At 34.8% G+C, this 24,000-nt stretch overlaps 2 protein-coding genes and 1 long non-coding RNA gene across 9 annotated transcripts; 2 read left to right on the top strand and 1 right to left on the bottom strand.

Annotated features, from left to right (window-relative positions):
* Positions 1–3: 3 nt before the first annotated feature.
* LOC105162873 (putative E3 ubiquitin-protein ligase XBOS32) lies at positions 4–6,399 on the top strand. Of its 5 annotated transcripts, XM_020693877.2 has the most exons (12): positions 4–18; positions 195–877; positions 1,079–1,388; positions 1,499–1,558; positions 1,770–1,841; positions 1,947–2,122; positions 2,206–2,366; positions 3,653–3,711; positions 3,796–3,842; positions 5,163–5,303; positions 5,353–5,471; positions 5,585–6,399. In XM_020693877.2, exons 3-12 carry the CDS (start codon positions 1,194–1,196, stop codon positions 6,103–6,105), a joined length of 1,551 nt encoding a protein of 516 aa, XP_020549536.1. In that variant the 5' UTR covers positions 4–18; positions 195–877; positions 1,079–1,193; the 3' UTR covers positions 6,106–6,399. The 5 variants fall into 5 exon arrangements, with proteins under 5 accessions (XP_020549536.1, XP_020549537.1, XP_020549535.1 ...); XM_020693878.2 differs by lacking the exon at positions 4–18 and having other exon boundaries at positions 94–780; XM_020693876.2 differs by lacking the exon at positions 4–18 and having other exon boundaries at positions 94–877.
* Positions 6,400–11,125: 4,726 nt separating this feature from the next.
* LOC110011983 (uncharacterized) lies at positions 11,126–14,110 on the bottom strand. Of its 2 annotated transcripts, none has more exons than XR_016065437.1 (2): positions 12,758–14,110; positions 11,126–11,479 (listed from the first exon to the last, which is right to left on the bottom strand). It is a non-coding gene; the product is annotated as an uncharacterized LOC110011983 (long non-coding RNA). The 2 variants fall into 2 exon arrangements; XR_016065436.1 differs by having other exon boundaries at positions 11,126–11,431.
* Positions 14,111–18,646: 4,536 nt separating this feature from the next.
* On the top strand, positions 18,647–23,392 carry LOC105162874 (Alg9-like mannosyltransferase family). 2 transcript variants are annotated; one of them, XM_011081032.3, is made up of 9 exons: positions 18,648–18,957; positions 19,059–19,176; positions 19,458–19,562; positions 19,726–20,012; positions 20,716–20,997; positions 21,337–21,538; positions 21,987–22,138; positions 22,804–22,966; positions 23,090–23,392. In XM_011081032.3, exons 1-9 carry the CDS (start codon positions 18,734–18,736, stop codon positions 23,171–23,173), a joined length of 1,617 nt encoding a protein of 538 aa, XP_011079334.1. In that variant the 5' UTR covers positions 18,648–18,733; the 3' UTR covers positions 23,174–23,392. The 2 variants fall into 2 exon arrangements, 1 of the variants encoding a protein (XP_011079334.1); XR_016065416.1 differs by lacking the exon at positions 23,090–23,392 and having other exon boundaries at positions 18,647–18,957; positions 21,987–22,256; positions 22,804–22,943.
* The last annotated feature ends 608 nt before the right edge of the window (positions 23,393–24,000 follow it).

Here is a 24,000-nt window from a genome sequence, read left to right as displayed (position 1 = left end):
ATTTTTTCTCAGAATTAGGTAAGCATATGATTTGAATATTTTGTGGGCAGTTCAATGAATGATTAGCACAAGAAATGCCATCCACCTGATTATTATTATTATTATTATTATGTAAGAATTAGTAAAGTGTAGATGATGATATTATTGCACACAATTTCACTTATTCATGGAAGCTGACAACGTAAGATTTATAGGAAGCGCCAATTTTGGTATCAAGCGGCAAGGAATACGCGTACGCATTTGTTGCAGGCCTCTATTGCTGTTGGTTTGAGGTGGTCGCGAAACTCGCTGTCCTCTCCCTTCCAACATTGGTTCTCTTATCGATCTCCACGTTTGTTACCGTTTTTCACAGCCTTAACATTTACACCGACTACGCGGTAATCAACGGAGAGTTGTGGTGTGTTGTTGGAGCCGAATATTAAGCACTACACCTCATTGCAAGACATTTTCTGCTGAGAGAGAGGAGGGGAAAAACAGAGAGATTTACGACCCCCCTCACCCCTTTTCCCAAAAAAGAGAAATACCCCTTCTGTGCGGAGTTTGTGGGGATCGTGGAAATGTTTTGAGCTTGTGGGATGTTTGAAATTTGCTGGATTTCCCGGAAAATTTTGGAAGCTGGGAGCTGGAATTCTTGATTTTTGGGGAAGTTAGGAAGACTTTGCTTTATTTTTCCGGGAATTTCAGAGAAGGGCATTGCGGAATCTTGATTTTGAGCGTAACGGGAGAAGTGGGAATTTGAAATTTTCTTCTTTCTCTCAGTTTTTTGGAGGAAGCTTGCAGGTGGGTTGTAAAGATTGAGATTTTCTCTGTTTTCTTTTGGAATTTAGGAGTTGGCAAAGAATTTTTGTAGCCTGTACAGATTTCTGTCTTGATCAAGGTATGCTTTTCTCTTCTTCTTGAAACTCTTAAGCATTGGAAAATCAATCAGAATCAGTCAGATTCCGATGGTTTAAACATATTATTTTGGATATATATATATATATCTATATATAGGCGAAGATTGGTTCTGAATGGATTGTTATTATATAGAAAGACCTGGTATGTGTATAGAAAGTTGATTCAGTTGTCATTCTGATAGGAGTGGCTCAAAGATCAAGGAAGAAAAATTTTGCGTAGAGAAGCCGGAGCAGGGAGGTCATTTTTTGGAGATAGATTAGGATCTTTAGTTTTGTCCACTCGTGGAATTGTATATTATGAGATTTTTGAGTCTTGTGGGCAACTCTTTTGGATGTTCGTCATCTGGGGAGCGTCTGGTTTCTGCAGCAAGAGATGGGGATCTTCAAGAAGCTAAGGCTTTGTTGGAGTACAATCCTCGTCTTGTGAGGTATTCAACTTTTGGTGTTCGCAATTCTCCTTTGCATTATTCTGCAGCTCAAGGTCATTATGAGGTATGCTGCAATGCAATGTTATCAAGTACAACTGATTGGTATCATAGACTAGGAGAGTCTTGAACTGTGGTCGTTAGTTATTGATTAAATTGTTCCTTCCATGTCTTTAGGTTGTCTCATTATTGCTTGAGTCTGGAGTTGATATTAATCTCAGGAACTATCGTGGACAGGTAGAGTTTCGATTTCGTAATTTTCTTTTTTCTCTTTTAATCCTAAATGCTAGGATGTAGTTTCATTGTAAATTCAGTCCTTTTGACACTATAGATAACAAAGTGATGCTTAACAAACGTTCTCATTAATTGCTTGAGATCAGTAGTTTAGTTGTAAGCAGAATACACTTTTGATAGCAATTTAAAAGGTTGGTTCTTTATCTCTTGACAGACTGCCTTGATGCAAGCTTGCCAATATGGTCACTGGGAGGTTGTTCAGATTTTGGTGCTACTTAAGGCCAATGTATGGCAATTTGTTTTGTCTTATGGTTTAACTCATTTCGTCTTCTATTGATAAGTTTTGTTCATTTCCGTGGAAATATAAGCTTGGGATTGTCTTTTGGCTTAGATTGACAGTACAGATTATCTGAATGGAGGAACTGCGCTCCACTTAGCTGCTCTAAATGGCCATGCCCGGTGCATTCGGCTTCTCCTTGCTGATCACATTCCCAGCATTCCTAATGTTTCCACTATCTTAAGGAAGAAATTGAAAAATGATGAATCTGTTTCAGAGTTTGATTGGCGGTACTTTTTAAAAGTTCTTTTTTGATGTATTGTAACCATGATGTTTTTTAACTAATTTTGATTTTTTTTTTTCCTTTCACTAGTGCACTTGCTGAGATAGTCAATGGAACTGCTGATGGTGGCGTTACTGCCCTTCATATGGCTGCACTAAATGGGCACGCTGAAACTGTTCACCTCCTTCTGGATCTCGGGGCCTCTGTATCTGCTACCACAGTGGATGATGGGACTACTTTCGATTTAATAGGTGGGATGGGCTCCTTTTTCATTTTATATGCATTCATATATTGCCATTTACTATGCATGCTTAGTTATGTTTTCAAGTACGACTTATCAGGCTCAAGAATAATAACCTAATTCTGATAGGTAGAATTACTTCATGCTGTTTACTGCTGCCTTTACAAAAATGCTACAAGGGTTATTTGGTGACTGATACTTCATATTGGAGATGTCAACCATAAAGAGTAAACCGAGCTTTGTTGGCTCCTTTTGATAAGACGTGCGGATCCTCATGAACTATACACAGACGATTCTGCATTTTGTTTAGTAGTAAACAAATGCTTTTCAAAAATTTCTCTTATGAATCTGGTTGCATTAGTATTTTTGCCAAATTTCATTAGATGATAGCAAATAATCCCTTTCTCCGTTGTTTGTTTCTCATGAAATGCATTTGCATTTTCACGGAACCACACAGCCCATTCCTTTTATGTGTTTGAATTTCACCAAATCTATCGGCTGATTTTGCATTAACTAATTGCTCAGCTTTGGACGTTTATTACTTAATTGGTAGCTACCAAATGATGAATTCTTGATCTTATTCAATAATTATATGAAGCCACCACGACTATTGGATATAATAGTCAACTAGTGCCTTTCAACTAAAATATTATTTTTACATAAAACCAGTTCTGACTCTTGCAAAACTCTTCTAACTCATTCCATCACTAATCTTTGAGAGAAAAAAGAATTGAAATGAAGAACTCTGAAATTTCTCCCTCTTTCCACCTTCTGAAGATGTTAGAAAGTTCAGAAAAGTAAAACTTTTGAATTTTTTCTATAAGGTGCTTGTATAAAGCTGCTGAACTAAAAATTTCATGCTCTCCAGAAAATCTAGTCCTCTAAATTCAATTTTTTCTTATGCTGAACTAAAAGTTGCTTATTGCTGTGTTTTACTTGCAACTTATACTAATCTGATAATAAGGATGCCGATCACCATAGATAAGTTATCCCGAGTAATGCTTGACCTCTCAGATAACCCTCTATAATTGTTCGAAGACGTATTTTGGAAGCTACCAGAATTTGAGTGAACTGGAGGCCTGTTTGACGATGGAACGTACAAATTTCTTTTCCTTTGGGTTAGGGTAGGTGAACTTTGAAAGCGGGAACAATCATCTCATAATGCACCATTATGTGGTTCGAAAAGCATCTCATCTGTAGATTCATATGTTAACAACATCGATGAAGCTATTCCATGTTTATGAAGATTCTATTCACTGATTGATTTTTTCTATGTTATGTACTTTTCCCCTGAAGGTGCTGGCAGCACTCCCCTTCATTATGCCGCATGCGGTGGTAATGCACAGTGTTGCCAGGTTGGTATATTTGATGAATGAACAAATTCGGCTGTCCATACATATATATGTGCTGAAAATATCTTTTTTCTTGGCTATATTCAGCTTTTAATAGCAAAGGGTGCAGGTCTGACAATAGAAAATTCAAATGGGTATGCAAACTCCTGGTCCTCGCTTTTCTCTTGAGTGCTTTACATGGAACATTAATATTTGAATTGTTTTCTATTGTTTATCTCTTCTGGGCGATATGTTGTTCTTCTCATTAATCCAAAGTTCCTTCAGATTGTGTTGGATTGATAAATATGGAGCTAAGAATTTTAGCTTCATAACAATAGATTCATTAATCTTGTTTGGATACTTTCATAGTATGATTTTAAATCTCAAAGTCGTAATTTCAACTAATCTTTTTCAGCAAATTTGGTGGATTTCAAATTTATCTAATATGAAGTCATTTGAAATGATTTTGCCTTAATTCTTGAAACTGAAATCCCTCCATTTCAGTATAGCCTTACATATATAACAAGCAACCAGTACTAAAAGATCACGTCATCCTCTTTTCGTCAAATGATTTTTTCTTCGACCAAGGTGTAAGCTTTATTCCCATTTTTATGGTGCCCTCTAAGTGTTGAATCTTTGTATAAAATTTCTTACAGAAATTGTTTTGAAGAAACATCTTTTTAAGTTAAGGTTTTTTATTCTGTGACCTTTTTCCCCCCAAAAAATCCGTGCATCTGATGCAATAAAACATTGCTGATTTTCAAGGAATACTAAAATAATGATTGAGCGAGGAAGCAATATATATCTTTAATCAGTTGAATCCTCCTTCTGTTGTTATTTTCTATCTTCATTTCGCTTCTAGTACAAAGACACTGAATTTGTTAAGTCAGTTCCAGAAAGTTGATTTTGTCTTCAAAATTTTCATCTAAGAAAGTTAAATCACGACTGCTTCCTAAAAACTGAGTATAATTTCTGATTATAGCCCCACTTTCTTGCATGTTGATTATAACTTTGTGGTCACGAAAATCCAAGTTACCCTTTACATGTGTCCAGAGTCTGCACTGAATCAATATCCTAGCGTTGCTCTCCTAGTAACAAATTCTCTTCTCTTATGTAACTCACCAAGAAAGCCTGTTCCTGTTGTTATTTTCCTTAAGATGGTAATGAAGATTGTGTTCAATGTCAGCCTCTGTTAATCTTTTTCCATGGAACTGCCAAACAGAGTATTTTCTTAGTTAAACGCATGGGTTGTTGGGATTTGAATTTCCGTATCATTGGAATACACATTTTTGTTACCTAATTTTTCACAACAAGTCCTTGTATGGGTCCTTGTGAAGGTTCTTTCATGTTACAGTTGTTTAAGAAGATCTTTGATGTTTATTGGGTTGTTGAATCTTCAGTTCCATTATTCTATTACTTTCGTATGGATTGCTAATTTTTCCATCGGACTTACTATTCTATGGTACATGTTAAAGATGGACTCCCTTGATGGTCGCTCGTTCATGGCATAGAGATTGTCTAGAGGACATTCTTAGCCAACAACAAGGAAGCCAGCGAAGACTCAGTCCTTCACCCTATTTATGTCTTCCACTTAAGAGCATTGTTGATATTGCCAGGTGAGCAAGACTCGATTGCTTGAATTTACCGAAAGCCAGCTAAATTTAGTGTTATCCTTCTCTATGACATTTTCAGAGAATGTGGATGGGGAGGCGATGATTCGTCATCTGCGTGCTCGGACCCGTGTGTCGTTTGCTTGGAGAGAAAATGCACAGTTGCTGCAGAAGGTATCTTACATTATTTTATACTTCCACTGCATAACATCGAGAACTCCTATGAGTTGATTCATTTGGTACTCATAAGACGGATTTTGTCTAACGAGAATGATGTATATATGCAGGTTGTCGCCATGAGTTCTGCACTCACTGTGCTTTATATCTATGCTCGACAAACAGCACGTCGATAGTGGCTCATGCTCCAGCAGGCTCGATCTCGTGTCCCCTATGCCGCCACGGAATAGTTTCTTTTGTTAAGCTTCCAGGCACAAAACCGGTAGTTAAAGAAATGGCAAGAACGAGATCGTTAACCTTCTGTACTTGCTCAGCTGAGGTTACAGATCCCAACACCCTGGAAACAGCAGTGTGCAAGCCCGGTATCTCATGTGCACGACTTCCGCAGTTTGGTTCTTCGTTCCAACCCGTAACCTGCCAAAACTTTCCGGCTGTTAAATTCAATCCCAGCCTTTGTTTGGGAGCCCCGGATGCCAGTCCTGCCTTGGTAGGAAGATCTGTCGAATCCAGTTCCGGGAAAGACTTGGTTAGATGTTCGAGGTTAAGCTTTAGGCGCTCGGCTTCACAGAATGAGGGCCGGAGATGGTTGTGTTCCTTTAGTCCATCCGTGCCAACCGAAAGAAGCTGCTGAAGACTGACGGCAATCAGATACATCCACAACTCGACTTTCGGACATAAACGGTATGTCGCCATTTGCTTTTGTTCGCGGCCAACAACTATTTACGAAAATTCGTATTTGTATGTGTATATATATGGGGTATACGCAATGATCAAGTGAATGGCTTCATTTGAGTTCTTGTTCAGTCTTCCATGCCAGCTAAAAAGAGGCATATCCTTTTTATGAATATGTTTTTTAAGGATGCATTTTTATGCAAGAGTATATTTTAATATATGATAATAATAAGAATAAATTGTTGTTCGGTGATACGAGGAATTTTTGTATCTATCTAGTGCAATAAAAAAGTTTTGCTTACTTTCCCTGTTGAGAGTTCTACAAAACATCATCTCATTCTGCAAGAAACTGAAATTTTTTACTTAAATCATTTTTAATTGAATCAAATTAATTATAAAGTAAGTGTAATATACTTATCATGTGATTGATCATTTTTTTTAAATTATACATCAGTTACATCGTAAGTTTATTATATATTTATATTTATTATATAATTAGTTCAAATTTAATCAAATTCGATCCAGGATTAAAATTTTCAAACAAGAGACAGTATTAAGTTTAGTAATAAAGTCCATCACTATGTAAAGTCATTGTTGTCTCTTGTGATAGGGTCTTGCAAGGTAAAAGAATGGATAGGTGGCTTAATTATTCTTTTATTATAAAAAAATAATAATAATAAAATATCATTTTTTTTAAAAATACATAATAATTTTATTACAATTGTCCACGACTTCAGAAAAAAAATTCTTAAAAAAAGAATGTTCGAGTCGTGGACAGCATCAACGACTTTCGTTCACGACTCAAACCCCTTTTTATTTTTAAAAAATATATATGTATTCTCTTCTTGGTTGCCAACCTTTTATAAGCTGACGTGTGTAAGCTTAAATTTTTCTTTTTTTATTATAATGTATATTATTGTCTATAAATATATTATCATATATATTACATATATTATTATATATTATTTATATAAAACTTATTTCAAAAAACAAAATAAATCAATACAAAAACGATAATTAAATCACACAATAATTTATATAAAATGGGATAAAAATTAATTAATTAGTAAATTACGACTTCTCCTAAGATTTGTCATAATTACAAATACCCTCTCGTTGTTTGTTAAACTACAAATACCCTCTGATATTTGATGAAATTATGTAATCCTTGAATGGAGGTATGAAATTGTCAACTATGTCCTTACTGTATTTTTTTAAAAAAAACAACAAATTTATAAGAAAAACCGAACTGAATGGATAAAAAATTAAAAAAATTAAAAAAATAATTCATTGAGCAGATAAAAAATGGATGAAAATCTATTGAAGACTAACGGTATGGACTAATTGTTAGACGGTCGTTAAAATTAAGGGGTATTAGTAATTTCTCAAACAACGGGGGTAATTTTAATTATGCCAAACCTTAGGGGAGGTTGTTATAATTTAACCCAATATTATAATATTTGTATTTATCGTAGTATTTATAACAATTAATTGTAATTTCTTTAATTGATAAATTTTTTAACATTTTAATTATAATTAAAAAGTATGTAAATTTATAATTAAATAATTATAACATATAATATTAATAATAATAATATATATTATTTAAAAAAGTACATCAATATAACAATGATTATTAACTTTTATTAATGTATCAATTCAGAGTTGCAGATCATAAATAATAGTTTTAGATTCAAAAATATTTTTTAGTTATAATCAATGTTTAAAAATTTATTAATTAAAAGAATTACAATCAGTTGTTACAAATACTGCAATAAATACAAATATTATATTAGTTAAACTTTTTTCTCAATATATTATACTACGATATTATTACTTTTTTTGTAATATTAAAATGATTAAACCATAGACAGATAGTACTGTCTTCTTAGTTGCGTAAATCATTAAAAATGAAAAAGTTGATTATATTTATATCTTTTTTAAAAATATAAAATTATATTTTACTTCAAAAAAAAAAAATTACACCTGCACTTCCTCCCAGAACTTTCTATTTATAACTGTGTAGGATTTGGATGAAAAATATTAACTTTAACAAAAATTTACACGAACCTTTGATTTTACCTCGTATAATTTGTGGACAAAGATACCTTAATGATATTTTATACTTATAAGGGGATTAGTGTAATATATATTAAGTCAAAATAGTGTAATTGAAATAAAACATTATTTTTGAATTGTTGAGAGATAAAAAAATAGCTACGGATGAATGAGAAACTAATTCTATTGTCAATAATTTGTATGAAATGTTGAATTAGCCATAAAATTATAAGTTTATGTATTTTTTTATAAATACAAATCCAACAGAAGGAGTATAAGTATAATTCCAAATGATCTTACAAAGTAAGAACCACCAACTTTTTTAGGTACCGACATGAAAATGTGGGTTAAATGCCCCCATAAAAAAATAACGGGCAAAAAACACTCTATCGTCTTAAAAAAGATGGAATTGACCCCCCTTCCATCTGAAGGTGGTGTGGACACGCGTATGTTGTGCGACTTTGGGAGCTTTTTTGGCCTATGTAAAGACATATTTAGCCTCTCGTCAGATTTGGGAATTGAGATCTTCTCTTGCTTGGCTAGGTGATGCTTCCCAATTTTTTTTTTTTTTTTTTTAAAAATCCAATAGATGTCTACGACGAGGAAGGTAAAATCCAAAACATATTACTCAAATGCTTAATCCAAGGTTTCCATCGACTCCTTTATGTGCTTGCAATTCCCCAAGACTGAAATTCATGTGGTTGAATCTCCATAAAACAACCTTCCAAAGAAGGTAAAAAAAATAATAACAATAACAATAACACAATAATGACCCAGAAAACCCAATGGTGATGAAATAAGACATCATTAAACACACATAAAAAGAAAAAAAATCTTCTCACAAAGTTAGTGTTGCCTTGATCAAGTATTATTGAATTATAGTAAGGGCAGTCTAGTACTGAAGACTTAGAAACTAATTTAACAAATCTTACTAAAGCAATACATCTACAAACCTTGAATTTTACAAATACTAACTTAGTGTTAACAAATCTCACATCATTATTACAACCAATGATAGGTGACAATCTGGCAGATATCGGTGGAACGATTCTCTATAAAGTTAAACCAAAAACTGGATAAGCAAGTGTTCTCGAGGGTCACCCATGGACTTTGACAAGAATTTATTGATTATAGAATCGGTATAGAGAGGAGGTAATCCAAAAAAATATTTGTTTATATTGGTGTCCGTTCACAGCTCATGTTCATGGTCTCCCACTCAACCAACAAACCCAGAAAATGGTGAAGCGTATTGGGAACAAATTAGGCCATTTTAGGGATATCAAACTACACGAAAATGGTTACAAGTGTATGAAGATGAGGGTTTGTCTCAACACCACCAAACCATTGAAAAAGCACTACGTCTAAAATCTCCTAACGGCGATGAACTAATGATATTGTTTACATATGAACATCTGCCCAATTTTTGCTACCTTTATCGTGAGCTTGCGCACATTGGGAAATTTTATCACCTTCATTACGATGACGGTTTTTTGAATCCGAGGAAAGCAAAACCATATGGTCCTTGGCTTAGGGAGACTAATCAGGTCCAATTCAATAATTGTATTCCAGGCAGCACCGAGCCCTGGATTCCAAATTTTTCCATTCTTCAGTCGTACATCAAAATCTTCCTAAAAAATGGAAAGGAGACAACAGGTGTGTGGATCACAGATCTTTGGGGATCTTGAGAGCTATAACTTTTGTAATGATAAAGGTGAACGAGATTCACTTTGTAATTTAGCTGCTGACATGAAGCTGTAGCCAATGATCGAAGCCTAAAGGATACCTTCCTATTATGGAGCCCTTTGCTAAGAATAATGGCGGCAAGAAGGGTTTAACCGATGCTTTCCCTTCTAAAGACCAAAGCACCAACCTCTTACCTTTTGTGGAAGTAACTGACCAACAAAATCCCACTATATTTAACCTGGTTCCTACCCTTTTGGAACTTTTGAACCCACTAAATGAAATAACTAACCCTAACCCGCTTGCCCCTCATCCACAGTCTCACAAATCTCACCAACCTATTACTAACCATGCATGCATGCATGCATGGAGAAAACACTGATCCCCACATGAATTTAACTGACTACACTACTCATTCACCCAAACCCATGGAATTTGAACAATCCCATCTATTTTTATTTAGAGTTCAACTTTGTCAACGTCCCAGTCTCCTCCCCAGACCCTTTTAACCTCGGTCCACTCCTAGCCTACCTTAAAAAACAAAAACCCAACTCCAGCCAATATGGGTGATGTAAATAGAAACCTATACCCTCAAACTCCACTCCTTGCAAACGTAAACTTACCCTTTCATTCTTTCTTTACAACCTAATGGACCAAACCAGGAAAAAAGATGGCTACTATTCCTTCTTATTATAAGGACCTCGATCAAATGTCGACTGCGATTACTAAGTGGTCTTGCAGCCGGAACCGATGAGTTGTCTCAGCTGGAATTACTAAGACATGGGGGATATTGGACGATTCGCCATCTTAGAGAACTTGTTTGGAAGGTTAACCCCTCAATGAGTTTCTTAACAGAGACCAAATGTGATAGTAAGCGTATTGATCGAATAAAAAATATGCTGAGTATGAATGGAGTTTCGGTTGACGTTAGACAAAAGAGTGGCAGACTTGCACTCTTATGGGACTAGAAGACCTTTGTTGACTTGACTAGTTATTCCCACAATCACACTGATGCAATAGTTAAACTAGATGATGAAGATGAATACTAATGGATTACGGGCTTTTACAGTGAACCAGATACAAACAAACAACATGAATTATGGTACTTCCTATGAAGTTTTAGTACGCAAATGAATTTACCGTGGTTTTGTATTAGAGATTTCAACGCTATTGAAACAGACTAGAATGAAAAAGGATCCGTACTGACGACACAAGGGCAACTTCGTACCTTCAGGATAGCCTTAGAACAATTGAATATGTGTGGAGTGGATTTTAGTGGAGATTGGTTCACTTGATAGAACAATAGGGAAATATTGTTTAGAATTAAGAAGCGGCTTTTTGACCGAGCCTATACAAATTATGGATGGATTCAAAGATGGCCACAATCACTTGTTACGCATCTTAATAGAATTTATTCAGACCATGCACTTGTTATTTCCAGATGCCTTAGGTATATCCAAATTGAGAACCGCCAAACCCTTGAACTGATTTGCTTTGAGACTCCTTTTGGCTGGCATCCATAGACTATGAAGAAACCTTGTCAACAGCTTGCAAACAAAAGATAACTTTGGTTCAAATGATCGCTTTATCGAGGGCTACAAAATGAATTAATACATTGGAATAAATTAATTGAAACTTGGTAACATGCAAAAACAAATCCAAAAAAAATGGAAAAAGAAATTAAGAGGCTTTTATCAGGACGTATCATGACTACTTCAAAGTCACATGAAAGCTGTTTGAATTTCGAACATGATAAATTGCTTGAAGTGGAGGAACTCAAACGGAAATGACGGAAGATCGAGTAGTTGGCAGAGGGTGACAAAACATAACCATTATATTTGGATTAGTATTTTGAGTGTTTTATTTCTGTGTTTTGTAGATAGAGAGAGAAACATAGAGATGAGCAAGTGTGTATTTGAGATTGATTGTATGTTTTGGATTTGTATTTTGATATAATATAAAATAGTGTAAAATAAATGGTGTAGATTTGATGTTGGGATTTGGGAAACAGAAGTTACTGTTCATTGTCAAATCATGTCATTGAATATATATATATTTATTAATATATATGTGTATGTATATAGTATTTTGTTTGTTAGTGAAATATAGTATATATCTTTATGTTAAGTAATTTTTTTATTGAGAAATTTCTTTTTACATTTTAAATAATAATTACAAATTTAATGCATAACTAAATACATTGTAGTATTGTCTCCAAAATGATTTTGTTAGACTTTCTCTTTGCAATGAAAAAACATAATATATAAAATTTAAATAAAAATTTTAGAATTAAGTATGTATTATTGGTATATTGTCCTTAATTTTCAAATTTCTCAAATATTTCATTGAAATAGGAAAAATTTTGAGTACAAAAGATTTAAATAGTCTAAGCTGAAAAAATTTATAATTAAGGCTTAAAATGCACTACACTAACATGTTGAAAATACATTCATTAGATTTTTATATTTGAACTGATAAATTTTAATAGATAATTGAAGTAATTAAAATACGAATTAGGTATATAGTACTGATATATTGTCCTCAGTATACGCAACTGCTACAGTATTTTTATTAGTGCAATCTATAGCTCTATGCAATTCAAATAAAGCATAATATGAAAATCTTGCTCAGGATGTGATACTAAGATTACTTATGTGAATTAGTTCATATCCATAATATAATTTCTCAACCTGATCCATGAACCAAATGCTATTTCAACTAAAGAGATATATATGCATGAATGAATTTTAGTTTAAACATTTGGGTGAGGTAGGATATAGTGTATTGCAAGTGATCAAGCCAAAAATCACAAAAATACGATCCTAGTACCATGAAATAGCATATGAAACTAAACAACATAAGATCAGACTTACTGAGTTTAAAAAATGCAAGAGTATAAGAACCCAGCTAGACTTCAAACATTGCGTCAAAAGGATTAACAAGTACTTTTTTCAGTCAACCTAGGAAGATGATGGTTCAAAGGTAGAACAACACAAACGAAAAGTGGAATGCAATAAGTTCCAAAATACAACTCCTTTTCAATACTCAATAACCAATACCAGTATTTGAACTTTGAAGTTTAGATGGAGTATTTTTATAGCGCACTATATGAATGCTATATATAGGCAATATGTAATATCTATGTTATAGTTTGAAATGTACAAAAAGTGTCACTGTGAGGCATGTGAATCTCAATCACAGACAACAGGCAATTAATACGGCCATAGGTAGTATAAGTTAGAAATTCAACACTGCCACACTGACTAGCATCAGTAAAAATAATGCAACCACTGTCAGTAAAATGTTAAATTAAAAAATAGTAATAGTACGATATTTTAGTGTATAGTCATTGCATTTGATATACATTTTAACACTCTCTGCAAGAAATCCTCAATTATTGTCCTATCTATAGTACGGCAAAACGTTATATCTACAGTGCGCTAATACAGTATAATACAACACAACAAAATTAATTTCTGAAAATATGTAAAAAAGAAGAATTACAATGCAGAAATTAGTGCTAATTTTTCTTAATCACCGTTGTATTGTTGAGCAATATGTCGAAATCCATAGAATTACTTGATAATTCAAAACAAGATCCTAAATTTGAAGAATGAAAGAAAGTCACGATTAAAGAAAATGGTGCGGTTGACCGATTTTACCAGTGGGGTTTTCCTTTCTTGGATTTGTACCTACATCCGCCGCTGCTTCTCCCACGGGTGCTGCCCTGAAACGGGACACCATCACATTCAACGCCTTGAGTTGGCCATACCACGAAGAACTTCACCTGCTTTTCTTGACTTTTTTCCTCAGAAAAGTGAACAGAGGAGAAGGGAAATGGTTTGATGGTGGGGTAGAGTGAGGGTATTTTGGCGGTGGGAGGACGGAACTGCACCGTCTCTTCTTCGGCGGCTTTGACTTTGTTGGAGGGAGAAAATCTGTACGAGTATTCGAGGGCTTAAGAAGGGTATTGTTTGAGGTGTGAGAAGGAGAATCGCAAGAAGGGTTTTACTGGTATGGAGATGCTATAAATGCAGCCGATTGTGCCGGCGTATCAGTGCTGTGGGGGTTTGTAGCGTGGAATGTGGAGGAGGGAAATGGATGCCGGCCATGTTTGGGTGTGTTTTGTGGAAACTTGGAGAGTGGGAAGCAAAGAAGAAAGACAAGAAGACAAACCCTAATAATAATAATTCATTCTAATCCTAAACTAAGTATATGTCTGAACTAAGTTTGATGCTTTGAGCATACGCTCTCTATTAGCCACCATTTAAACTTCTATTTTTATGAGGAAAATTAATTATAAATCAATACAATAGTAAAAATTAAAAATACTTAAAAATTATATATATATATATATTAAAGTTTGAGTATTTTCAAAAAATAGTTTAATATTTATTATTATTTTATCATACAAAATTGCTTATAATTTTTTACTTTAAAATGATCTAATTTAAACAATTTAAAAATAAAAATTATAATTTTCAATAATAAGTTGATAACACATATACACTATTTCCAATACAAACAATAGTACCCCAAAGTTTGCTTCTGTTACTGAAAGTTCAAAAAATTTGATAATATTAATAAAAAAATTGGATGAAAATTCATGATTCCCCCCGTTCACTTATTATTAACTTATTGCAGGTCAAACAAATCTTTTTATAGCCAAACTACCATGCATCTTCACATGTTAATACATGTAAGGAAGTATATTTTTTAGTTTAGTCAGAAAGTATTAATTTACCTGAAATAAGTCAATTGGGCGAAAATATGAATTGTCATCGTTTTTTAAAAAAAATATCAGCAATTTTTATGAATTTTAAGTGACGAATGGGTATATTTATTAGACGGAAACAAATTTCAACCTGATCCATGAACCAAATGCTATTTCAACTAAAGAGATATATATGCATGAATCAATTTTAGTTTAAACATTTGGGTGAGGTAGGATATAGTGTATTGTAAGTGATCAAGCCAAAAATCACAAAAATACGATGCTAGTACCATGAAATAGCATATGAAACTAAACAGCATAAAATTAGACTTACTGAGATTAAAAAATGCAAGAGTATAAGAACTCAACTAGAATTCAAACATTGCGTTAAAAGGATTAACAAGTACTTTTTTCAGTCAACCTAGGAAGACGATGGTTCAAAAGTAGAACAACACAACCGAAAAGTGAAATGCAATAAGTTCCGAAATACAACCCCTTTTCAATACTCAATAACCAATACCAGTATTTGAACTTTGAAGTTTAGATGGAGTATTTTTATAGCGCACTATATGAATGCTATATATAGGCACTATGTAACATCTATGTTATAGTTTGAAATGTACAAAAAGTGTCACTGTGAGGCATGTGAATCTCAATCACAGACAATAGGCAATTAATACGGCCATAGGTAGTTTAAGTTAGAAATTCAACACTGCCACACTGACTAGCATCAGTAAAAATAATGCAACCACTGTCAACGAAATGTTAAATTAAAAAATAGTAATAGTACGATATTTTAGTGTATAGTCATTGCATTTGATATACATTTTAACACTCTCTGCAAGAATCCTCAAGTATTGTCCTATCTACAGTGCGGCAAAACAGTATATCTACAGTGCGCCAATACAGTATAATACAACACGACAAAATTAATTTATGAAAATATGTAAACAAAAGAATTAGAATGTAGAAATCAGTTCTAATTTTTCTTAATCACCGTTGTATTGTTGAGCAATATGTCGAAATTCATAGAATTACTTGATAATTCAAAACAAGATCCTAAATTTAAAAAATTAAAAAAGTCACGATTAAAGAAAATGGTGCGGTTGACCGATTTGAAATGGGCGCGCGTGCGGCGCGTCGACGTGCCACACATGGTGGCGTGTCCCTAGGCAGCTTGCAATGACCGACAACGGAGACACGACCCTTCACTCGTAAATGCAGCGGGCGATCTCTTCTCACGAACTCAACCTCCAAATCAATGACAACAACTGGCAACAGATCTGAGGCCTCGTGCACGGCAGACGACGAAGGTGTTGACTCCAGTGGCGGCGGCGTTTCGAACGGTAGTGAAGAGGGCACGATGATTTATGCAATTTCACACAAGAAAAGAGAGAGCAAACAAGAAAAGAGAAGGAAAAAAATCGGTTGAACAGAGAAGGAAAAAAGAATAAAAAATGAAGGAAGAAAAAAGAGAAGAAAAAAAGGAAAGAGAGAGGAAAGAAGAAAGAGAAGAAAAGAAGAAAAATGAGAAGAAAAAACCGAAAGAGAGAGAAAAGAAGAAAAAAGAGAGAAGGAAGAAAGAGAATAAAAAAATAAAAAAAGAGAAAAAAAAATATTTAAAAAAAAAAATCTGCAACACACCTAGTCAAGGTGTGCAAAGTTTTTCATGCTAAGGCTTCTCATAGGCAAACATAGGCAACATTTTTTCATGCTAAGGCTTCTCATTGTTGGAAAACATATCAGATTGAGAGATTGAAGGATGAGTCTACAGAATGATGTGACTCGAGAGAGACTGTTTAGGAAATAATTCAATATTATTTCCACAACGATTTATGTCTTTGCTGAACCTACGGATGATGAGTTTAGAAAAGTGATTGGAGCGGTGCCTACGCGGGTTTCGAAGGAGATGAATAGGAAACTACTTGAGTACACGGCAGACCAGGTAAAATATTCCCTTTCTCAATTGTTTCCATTTAAACGCCATGGCCCTGTTTGTATGCCCCCTTGTTCTGTTAATGCTTTTGGCACATTGATGGAAATGCTACTAAAATGGTACGTCCTTAAGGTACTTAGTCATTATGATATTCCCTCTTTTCTCAATTTTATACACATTGTTTTGACTCCCAAGCATATGAAACCAGAAAGGGTCTCTCACTTTCGTCCCATTAGCCTAAGCAATGTTGTTTTTAAGCTTGCTATGAAAAAATAGCAAATAGGTTAAAACCAATTCTCCTTCCATCATATCACCATCACAATATGCATTCATACCTTGGAAACTAATCCCTGACAATGTGTGCAAAGACCCTCTTTCCTTTTATATCTTCATAATTTGTGCAGAGATATTAAGCTGTTTACTTCACGTTGCAGAAGTGGAAGGTTCTATTTATGGAGTCCCAGTGGCTAGGATGCTCTAGTATTTCACCTTTTCTATTCACCGATGATATATTAATATTTTGTCACGGGATGAAGGAGTTCATACCATGAGTCCGCCTGTTTTTGGATATATGTGGATGTGCTTGGCCAATTGATCAATCTCCAGAAGTCATCCCTAATGTTTAGCCATTCCACACACAAGGAGACCGGGTGACACTAGCTGAGTTGTTAGGCATTCTCATTGACATCGACCATGAGAAATACCTTGGTTTACCTTACGCGTGGGGTGAAACAAGAGAGACGTTTTCGGCAACATCAGGAGTCGAGCATGGCAGCACTTTAGCAAAAAGGTAAGAAAAAGTTCTTATAAAATCAATTATTCAAGCTATCCCTTCCTATAGCATAAGTCGTTTAAACTTCCGGATTCTTTACTTAGAGAAATTGAAAGCATTTTGTCTAATGTATTTCGGAATAGCCCCAATAGCAAGAAGATGCATTGGGTATCATGGGCAAAGATGCACAATAGTAAACAAGAGGGAGGACTTGTCTTCCGGGGACCTACGTGCATTCAATCTCATCCTTTTAGCTAAGCAAGGTTGGCGGGTCATAAAACATCCAAATACCTTGTCTAGTTGTATAATCCAAGCAAGATACTTTTCACATTGTAATTTCCTACTGGCTACGCAGCGCTCCAATACATCTCTTATTTAGAGCAACATTTTCATGGCGAAGGAAATCCTTGAAGCAGGCATCCGCTGAAGGGTCGGGCATGGAAACCACATAAGAGTACAAGATGACCATTTGTTGTTAAGGTCATTCACATTCCATCCAATTACATTGATTGGCACCCATTCGCCAATTCCACAACAATAGCGCAATGGCAACCTCCATTTGGAACCATGGTAAAAATCAACTTCGACTGTGCGACATATTTTGAAGTTGGAGGTGTAGGTGCTGGAACTGTTGCCCAAGACTCTGTCGATGGATGCTTGGCCTTGAAAATGCGATGTACGTACTGTGTCAAAGATGCTAAGCACAATGAGGCGCTGGCGGCCAAACTTGCAATTGACCTTTGCTGCCAATATCAGTGGAGTTTTGCGGTGCTAGAAACTACCTCAATATCATTCAAAAACTCCACGAGCCAGTTGATGATTTCTCCATGATTGAGCCATTAAGCTATAACATCAAAGAACTGCGTCAAAGACTCGACTTATCTCCTCTCGTTTTGTTAAGGGGTCCGCCAATTTGGCTGCCCACATACTTGCACATGTAGCTTATACTAATATTAAGGGTTTGTGACCCTCCTCCATCATTGTTAGACATTTTTTTAGGTTGAAGCTCTGCAGAATTGAATAAACTGATTTTTCTAAAACTAAAAAGAAGTATGAAATTGTTAAATTTTCATTTTTTTTCTACAAATTAATTAATTCATTGTAAAAGTAAAATGGTGAATGAATTATGTAAAAAGGCATAAATAACTTTCTTTTTAGATATAAAAGAGCTTTTCTTTTTATAATTAATATAGATTAGTATAGATATCAACTAACACAAGGACCCTTTTGCTAGTTTTTTTAATCTAGTGTGTCTTTCAGCGAATTAAACATAATATATGGGGTTTTATGCAATTATAACCCCAATTTTTATCTCCTTTCACTTTTATAGTCAACTTGTACAAAGGGGAAGTAAAAGTTTCAAGACGAGCCCAGTTCATAATCCTCACAACTCATAATCCAATTATTTGGAAAAAGGAAGGAAAAAAATGAGACAAAGGAAAAACCCTGTAATCATATCGCCTACCATTGATGACAGCAACAAGAAATTCACCTCCAGAAACCCTCAGAAGAATACTTCTTCCTCAGCTCCACACAAAGTCTTTTCGATTTGTTTGGTTACACGAATAATCAATTCATTGCTGGTGCAGACATACTTCAACCCGGACGAACACTGGCAAGCTCTTGAAGTAGCACATCGCATTGCTTTTGGGTAAGCGAGAATGTGAATCGACTATTTTTCAGAATTTTGTTTGGTGGGTCTTTGGTTTTTTGATTCTTTTTGTGATTAAAATTGGAATAAAAAAATGCTAGGTATGGACATTTGACGTGGGAATGGAAGAAGGGTATAAGGAGTTACTTGCATCCAATTCTATTTGCCGCTCTTTACAAAGCTCTCGCCTTTCTCCGTCTTGATTCCCCTTGGTTCATGGTACTTGCTTTTCTTGTCTTATTTTGACAATGCCAATAAAATTTCAGGTGTCTTTGTTTCTTGATGACATTGTGCAGAATTTGAATCTGATGCAAATTGTTCTGCAATGCTGAACCATGTGTCTGAAATTATCAAATCATACTAGTATTGAACCTTAGGTTGAGCCTCGTGAAGCATTGTTAAGCTTTTTTCGATTAATTCTATGTGATTTTACAGTTTGTTTTGTTTGTATAGCAATTTTCCCACTTATGATGTGTGCCGAAAATTGCCGCCTTGCACAGGTAAGGGCTCCTCGGTTGGTGCAGTCCATATTTGCTGCTGTTGGTGATCTGTACCTCTACAAATTTTCTCAGGCCTTATTTGGTGACAATGTTGCTACTTGGGCTGTATCCTTGCACTGCTATATGCCCCTTTGTTTTGATTGCTCTCTTCCCCTCTTTGTTTTAGTTTACTGTCTTCTGATTTTCCTATATATAGCTTTGGTTCCAACCTCTATCTCTGTTTTGGTGAATTTAATTGAAATATTCGCTGTACTTAACCTTTTGAAAGCTTCTTGCACAGCTCACAAACTGGTTCATGTTTTTCTGCATCCCTCGCACTTTATCTAATAGTTTAGAGACAGTTCTCACACTCGTGAGTTTATACTACTGGCCCTGCTTGCGAACATCTTCTGGGGCAGTTCCATGTGGTTCAAGAAAGTGTGCCTTGGTCTTAGCGGCGATAGCATGTGCTATTCGGCCGACAAGTGCTATCACTTGGATTTATGTTGGTTTTCTCGAGTTGCTTATGACACGTGATAAGCTAAAGTTTGTCCTTCTTGAGGTGATACCAATTGGGTCAGTATGTGATTTCCTTTGTATCCTCTGCTTCTTTTCCCTTATTAAGTTTTCATTTATCTTGGCTTTAAGTTAATTCATCTATAACAAAAGCTTTTATTCTCTTTTAACAAGTGGCTTCTTAGATGCCTTGCTCTAACATCAGTTCACTTATTTCATGATCCCACATTAGTCTTCAGATTATCATCCGAGTTCTTCTATAATTAAAGCCAAAGATTGAAAACTTTAAAGATATATGTGACCATTATTAATTAGAAGTTACATACAGTGATCTGTTGACTATGCAGCTATTATTATCTCAGTAAGTTACATAATATATTGACTTTGACTTTGAATATCTTGAAATGACATGAAAGTATGTTATTTGGTATAATTTAGAACCAAATATGAATAAATTTATTGCTTTCATGTTTTCTTTCCAGAATGAAGGGTTAGAGCCTAGACTTCTCTTTGACATCCAACTTTAGCAGTTAACAGATTTTTCGTTCCTTTACTATTGTCTCCTTGAAGGACCAGAGGAAGATGCTGAAATTTGTGTTACACCAACTTACAGATCATGTGGAATTAATGTTATTTGTCCTGTATTTTAGCTTTCACTTATCTGTATAGATCAATATTTATAGGCCTGCTTATGTGATACTTCTTGATTAAAAGATATTATGAAGTCAAATATACTTATTTTGCACTCTTATGTATATATCAGGGGCCTCGTGCTTGGACTCACTTTTTTATTGGATCGTCAGTTATATGGATCATGGGTTATAGTTGCGATTAACTTTCTAAAGTTCAATTTCTTCTCTTCTGGTGGAGATTATTATGGAACTCATGCATGGCACTGGTATATCACACAAGGATTTACTGTCATGCTCTTTACATATCTACCATTCTCAGTTGCTGGTGTTATCCTGTCTAAAGAGTGGAAACTTCCTGGACTAATTGTATGGGTTTTGGGAACTTATAGCCTTCTTGGCCACAAAGAGTTCAGGTACTTCGTCAAATTTAGAGATTATTCCACAAACACCTTGAGATTTGAGCGTATTAGAGCAGAACTCCTTGATTTTTAAATAGTTGCACTAGCACCCCTACGCTCATATTTCACATTGTGGATTCCCCACTGACTATTCGGTCTTCAGGGGGATTTGAAATGCCAAAAATGGCTGCGGGGTGCAGCACTGCAGCCTAATTTTTAAGAACTGAGGGGTTTCATTATAATATGCCTTAAATTTCAAGCGATGCCTAGTTATCTCTTAAATTAGCAAAATGAAAGCACCATTAGTAATTTAATGGTTAATTCTTCTCATTATCTTCAGAATCCAAATATCAGGTTTGTTCTTCCTGTGCTTCCAATAGCATTGATGTTTTCCGGATATTCATTAGCCAACCTAGGGAAATGTGAACTGTCAAAGAGGAAAGTGAAAGAAAGCTCAAGCTCTCATAAAAACCGCTCCCTGAAGCTGCAATTAGCTGTCTTCTTCCTGCTTGTCACTAATTTCCCAATGGCGATATATATGAGTATGATTCATCAGGTATATAGCTGCTGCAGTTCATTGTCCCATTTTGCATGAATCCTTTAAATTGCTTGATTTAATCACTACAAGATACGAAGATAAATTTTATCTAAAGCTAAAAACAGAAAAAAAGCTATACAGATGTTCAATAATCTGAAATTGGAAGTCAGAAGACAGGATATTAAATGTTTAATATTTGATTATGGTTACGTCCAAATTTTAAGCTTTATGACTGAATTTGAGCCTCTTGGATTAATGATTATTATTGTATCATTTGTTTCTTAGTGACGGTCTTCTGCATATTTGCTTTCTGTACCATAAATATGTGCACCCACGGATGTGTATTCATGCAATATATTTGTTTCAATTGTTTCTGTTGAAATGTATCAACACAAGCTACCAGCAAGGTGGCAGTTGTATGTATATTGCCTTCTTTGTCGTTTTCACTTGGTGCTTTACTTCACAGAGAGGAACGGAGGATGTCATGCACTATCTCTCCAACGAGGCTCGTGAGAATAAAGTGAAGAGTATCCTCTTCTTGACGCCTTGCCATGCCACACCCTACTACTCAACTCTGCATCACAACATCCCCATGCGTTTCTTGGACTGTACACCCAGGTTATGTCAAGCATCTTAAACACATTACTATATTTCATGTGATCATTACATGGTTGCCCTTTGAGTTTGAGCATTTACAGAAAGTACACCGACACCCCCTGCTGTCATATTTTTACGGGTAAATTACATTCTGTCATCAGGATATGCTAGTTTATACACTTTGCCATTTAACCGTTTTTTTCTTTTTGGTGTCAACTTACCATGGCATTTGTACTTTGCCATATGTCCATTTTGTAGTTGATTTTTTTTGTTGGAAAAACATCATCAGTGACCATGTGATTTTTAAGGGCAATGTAATGATATTTTTAAGGCATGTTCATTAAAAATCGATCAATAAATAGTCATGTATAGCAAACTGAAATTCTGCATAGTGTTATAAAAAAAAAAAGGTTAGACAGAGTAAAACTAGACATATTTCGGATGACAAATTGTAATTTACCCTATTTTTACATCACAGACTCCATCTCATTCAGTTTTCAGATGACAATCTGTAATGTTTCTAAAACATGACCGTTGGATGTATAGTGTAGTCTTTTAACATTGAGGGACTCTTTTCGTTATATGCTTACAATTCAGGGTCTTATCAGTTACACTGATCCTCTACATTATTGTAGGATTTGCACAATATTTGACTCTTAACACTCTATTTAAATTTGTATGAACAGCGAAGACAAAGGAATCATCGACGAATCTGACCAATTTCTAAACGACCCTCTTGGTTTTGCAATGAAGTTGGCAAGGAATTGGACTCAACCTAGCCACATTGTGCTATTTGATTCACAAGAAAAGCCATTAAAGGAGTTCCTAGTCTCACACCATTACTACGAGGTCCTCGTCTGATCAGTTCTATTCTCTCATTGTTTTGATTCTTGCAAACGATGATTCTTTTGCCTAAACGTTGTAGTAGATTTGTATGTCTGTGCTCTGACAAGCTCAAGTTGTAACTCACAGGTAAGAAGATTCTTTCATGCTCACTTCAAAGTGGATCGGGAGCTGCAAGCGTCTGTCGTTGTGTATGCTCTTCAAGGCCAGTGACTTCCATTGCCCGAACGATGAGTGTCTAGTTGTTACGCCATTTGATTGCCTATATATGTTTCCTCAATTGACTTTTATAATTGTGGAAAAAACGACAGAAAGCATCACTCCTCTTCCCACAATGTACTGTCTTTCTTTCTTTCTTTCCATGATGAATGATTACTTCATTTTTATTCGAAAAGATATTACGGACCATAGGTCGAAAATTAAATTAAATTACTCGACACTCGATTGAAAGCATTCGATAAAAGCTCGTTTTAATTTGATTTGTCGAATTTAACAAACCAAGCTTGAATAAAATCTTTCATTTGATAAGCTCTCAAATTCCACTCGAGTTCGGTTCATATTTGATTAAAGTAAAGCTTGTTTGAGTTCGATTAGAGCAATAATTAAAATGTATTCAAATACAATTTTTCAAGTTCCATATCAATTGAAATAAATTTAAACAATAATGTGTTCAACTTGACTTCAATCATTTACATCTCTACGGGACCAATACAACATCGAACAATCAAAATAATGATACAACATAAGAAATATTTGCAAGAATTTTTTCTTTTTCTTTTCTTTTTGTTTATAGCGGACGCATAATTAATTGAAAAAATAATTTTGATTAGTTTCAGACAAACAGTTATGAACACTAATGTATCAAATTCTTGTACAAAGACAAGAAACACTTATTCAAGTGCATAAATTCGCATAAATAAAAGCGCAATTAAAGCAAGAAAGTAAAGTGTAAATTAAATAAACACATATTTGGTACATAGTGCCCGTGGACGGTATATCAAATTCATATCGTTGTGTGTGGATTGATGTAATTGAATTCT

The sequence above is a fragment of the Sesamum indicum genome, linkage group LG5, assembly GCF_026168435.1.
Source record: "Sesamum indicum cultivar Baizhima isolate 11 linkage group LG5, ASM2616843v1, whole genome shotgun sequence".
Taxonomy (NCBI): domain Eukaryota; kingdom Viridiplantae; phylum Streptophyta; class Magnoliopsida; order Lamiales; family Pedaliaceae; genus Sesamum; species Sesamum indicum.
This window is presented reverse-complemented; position numbering and strand designations above follow the sequence as displayed.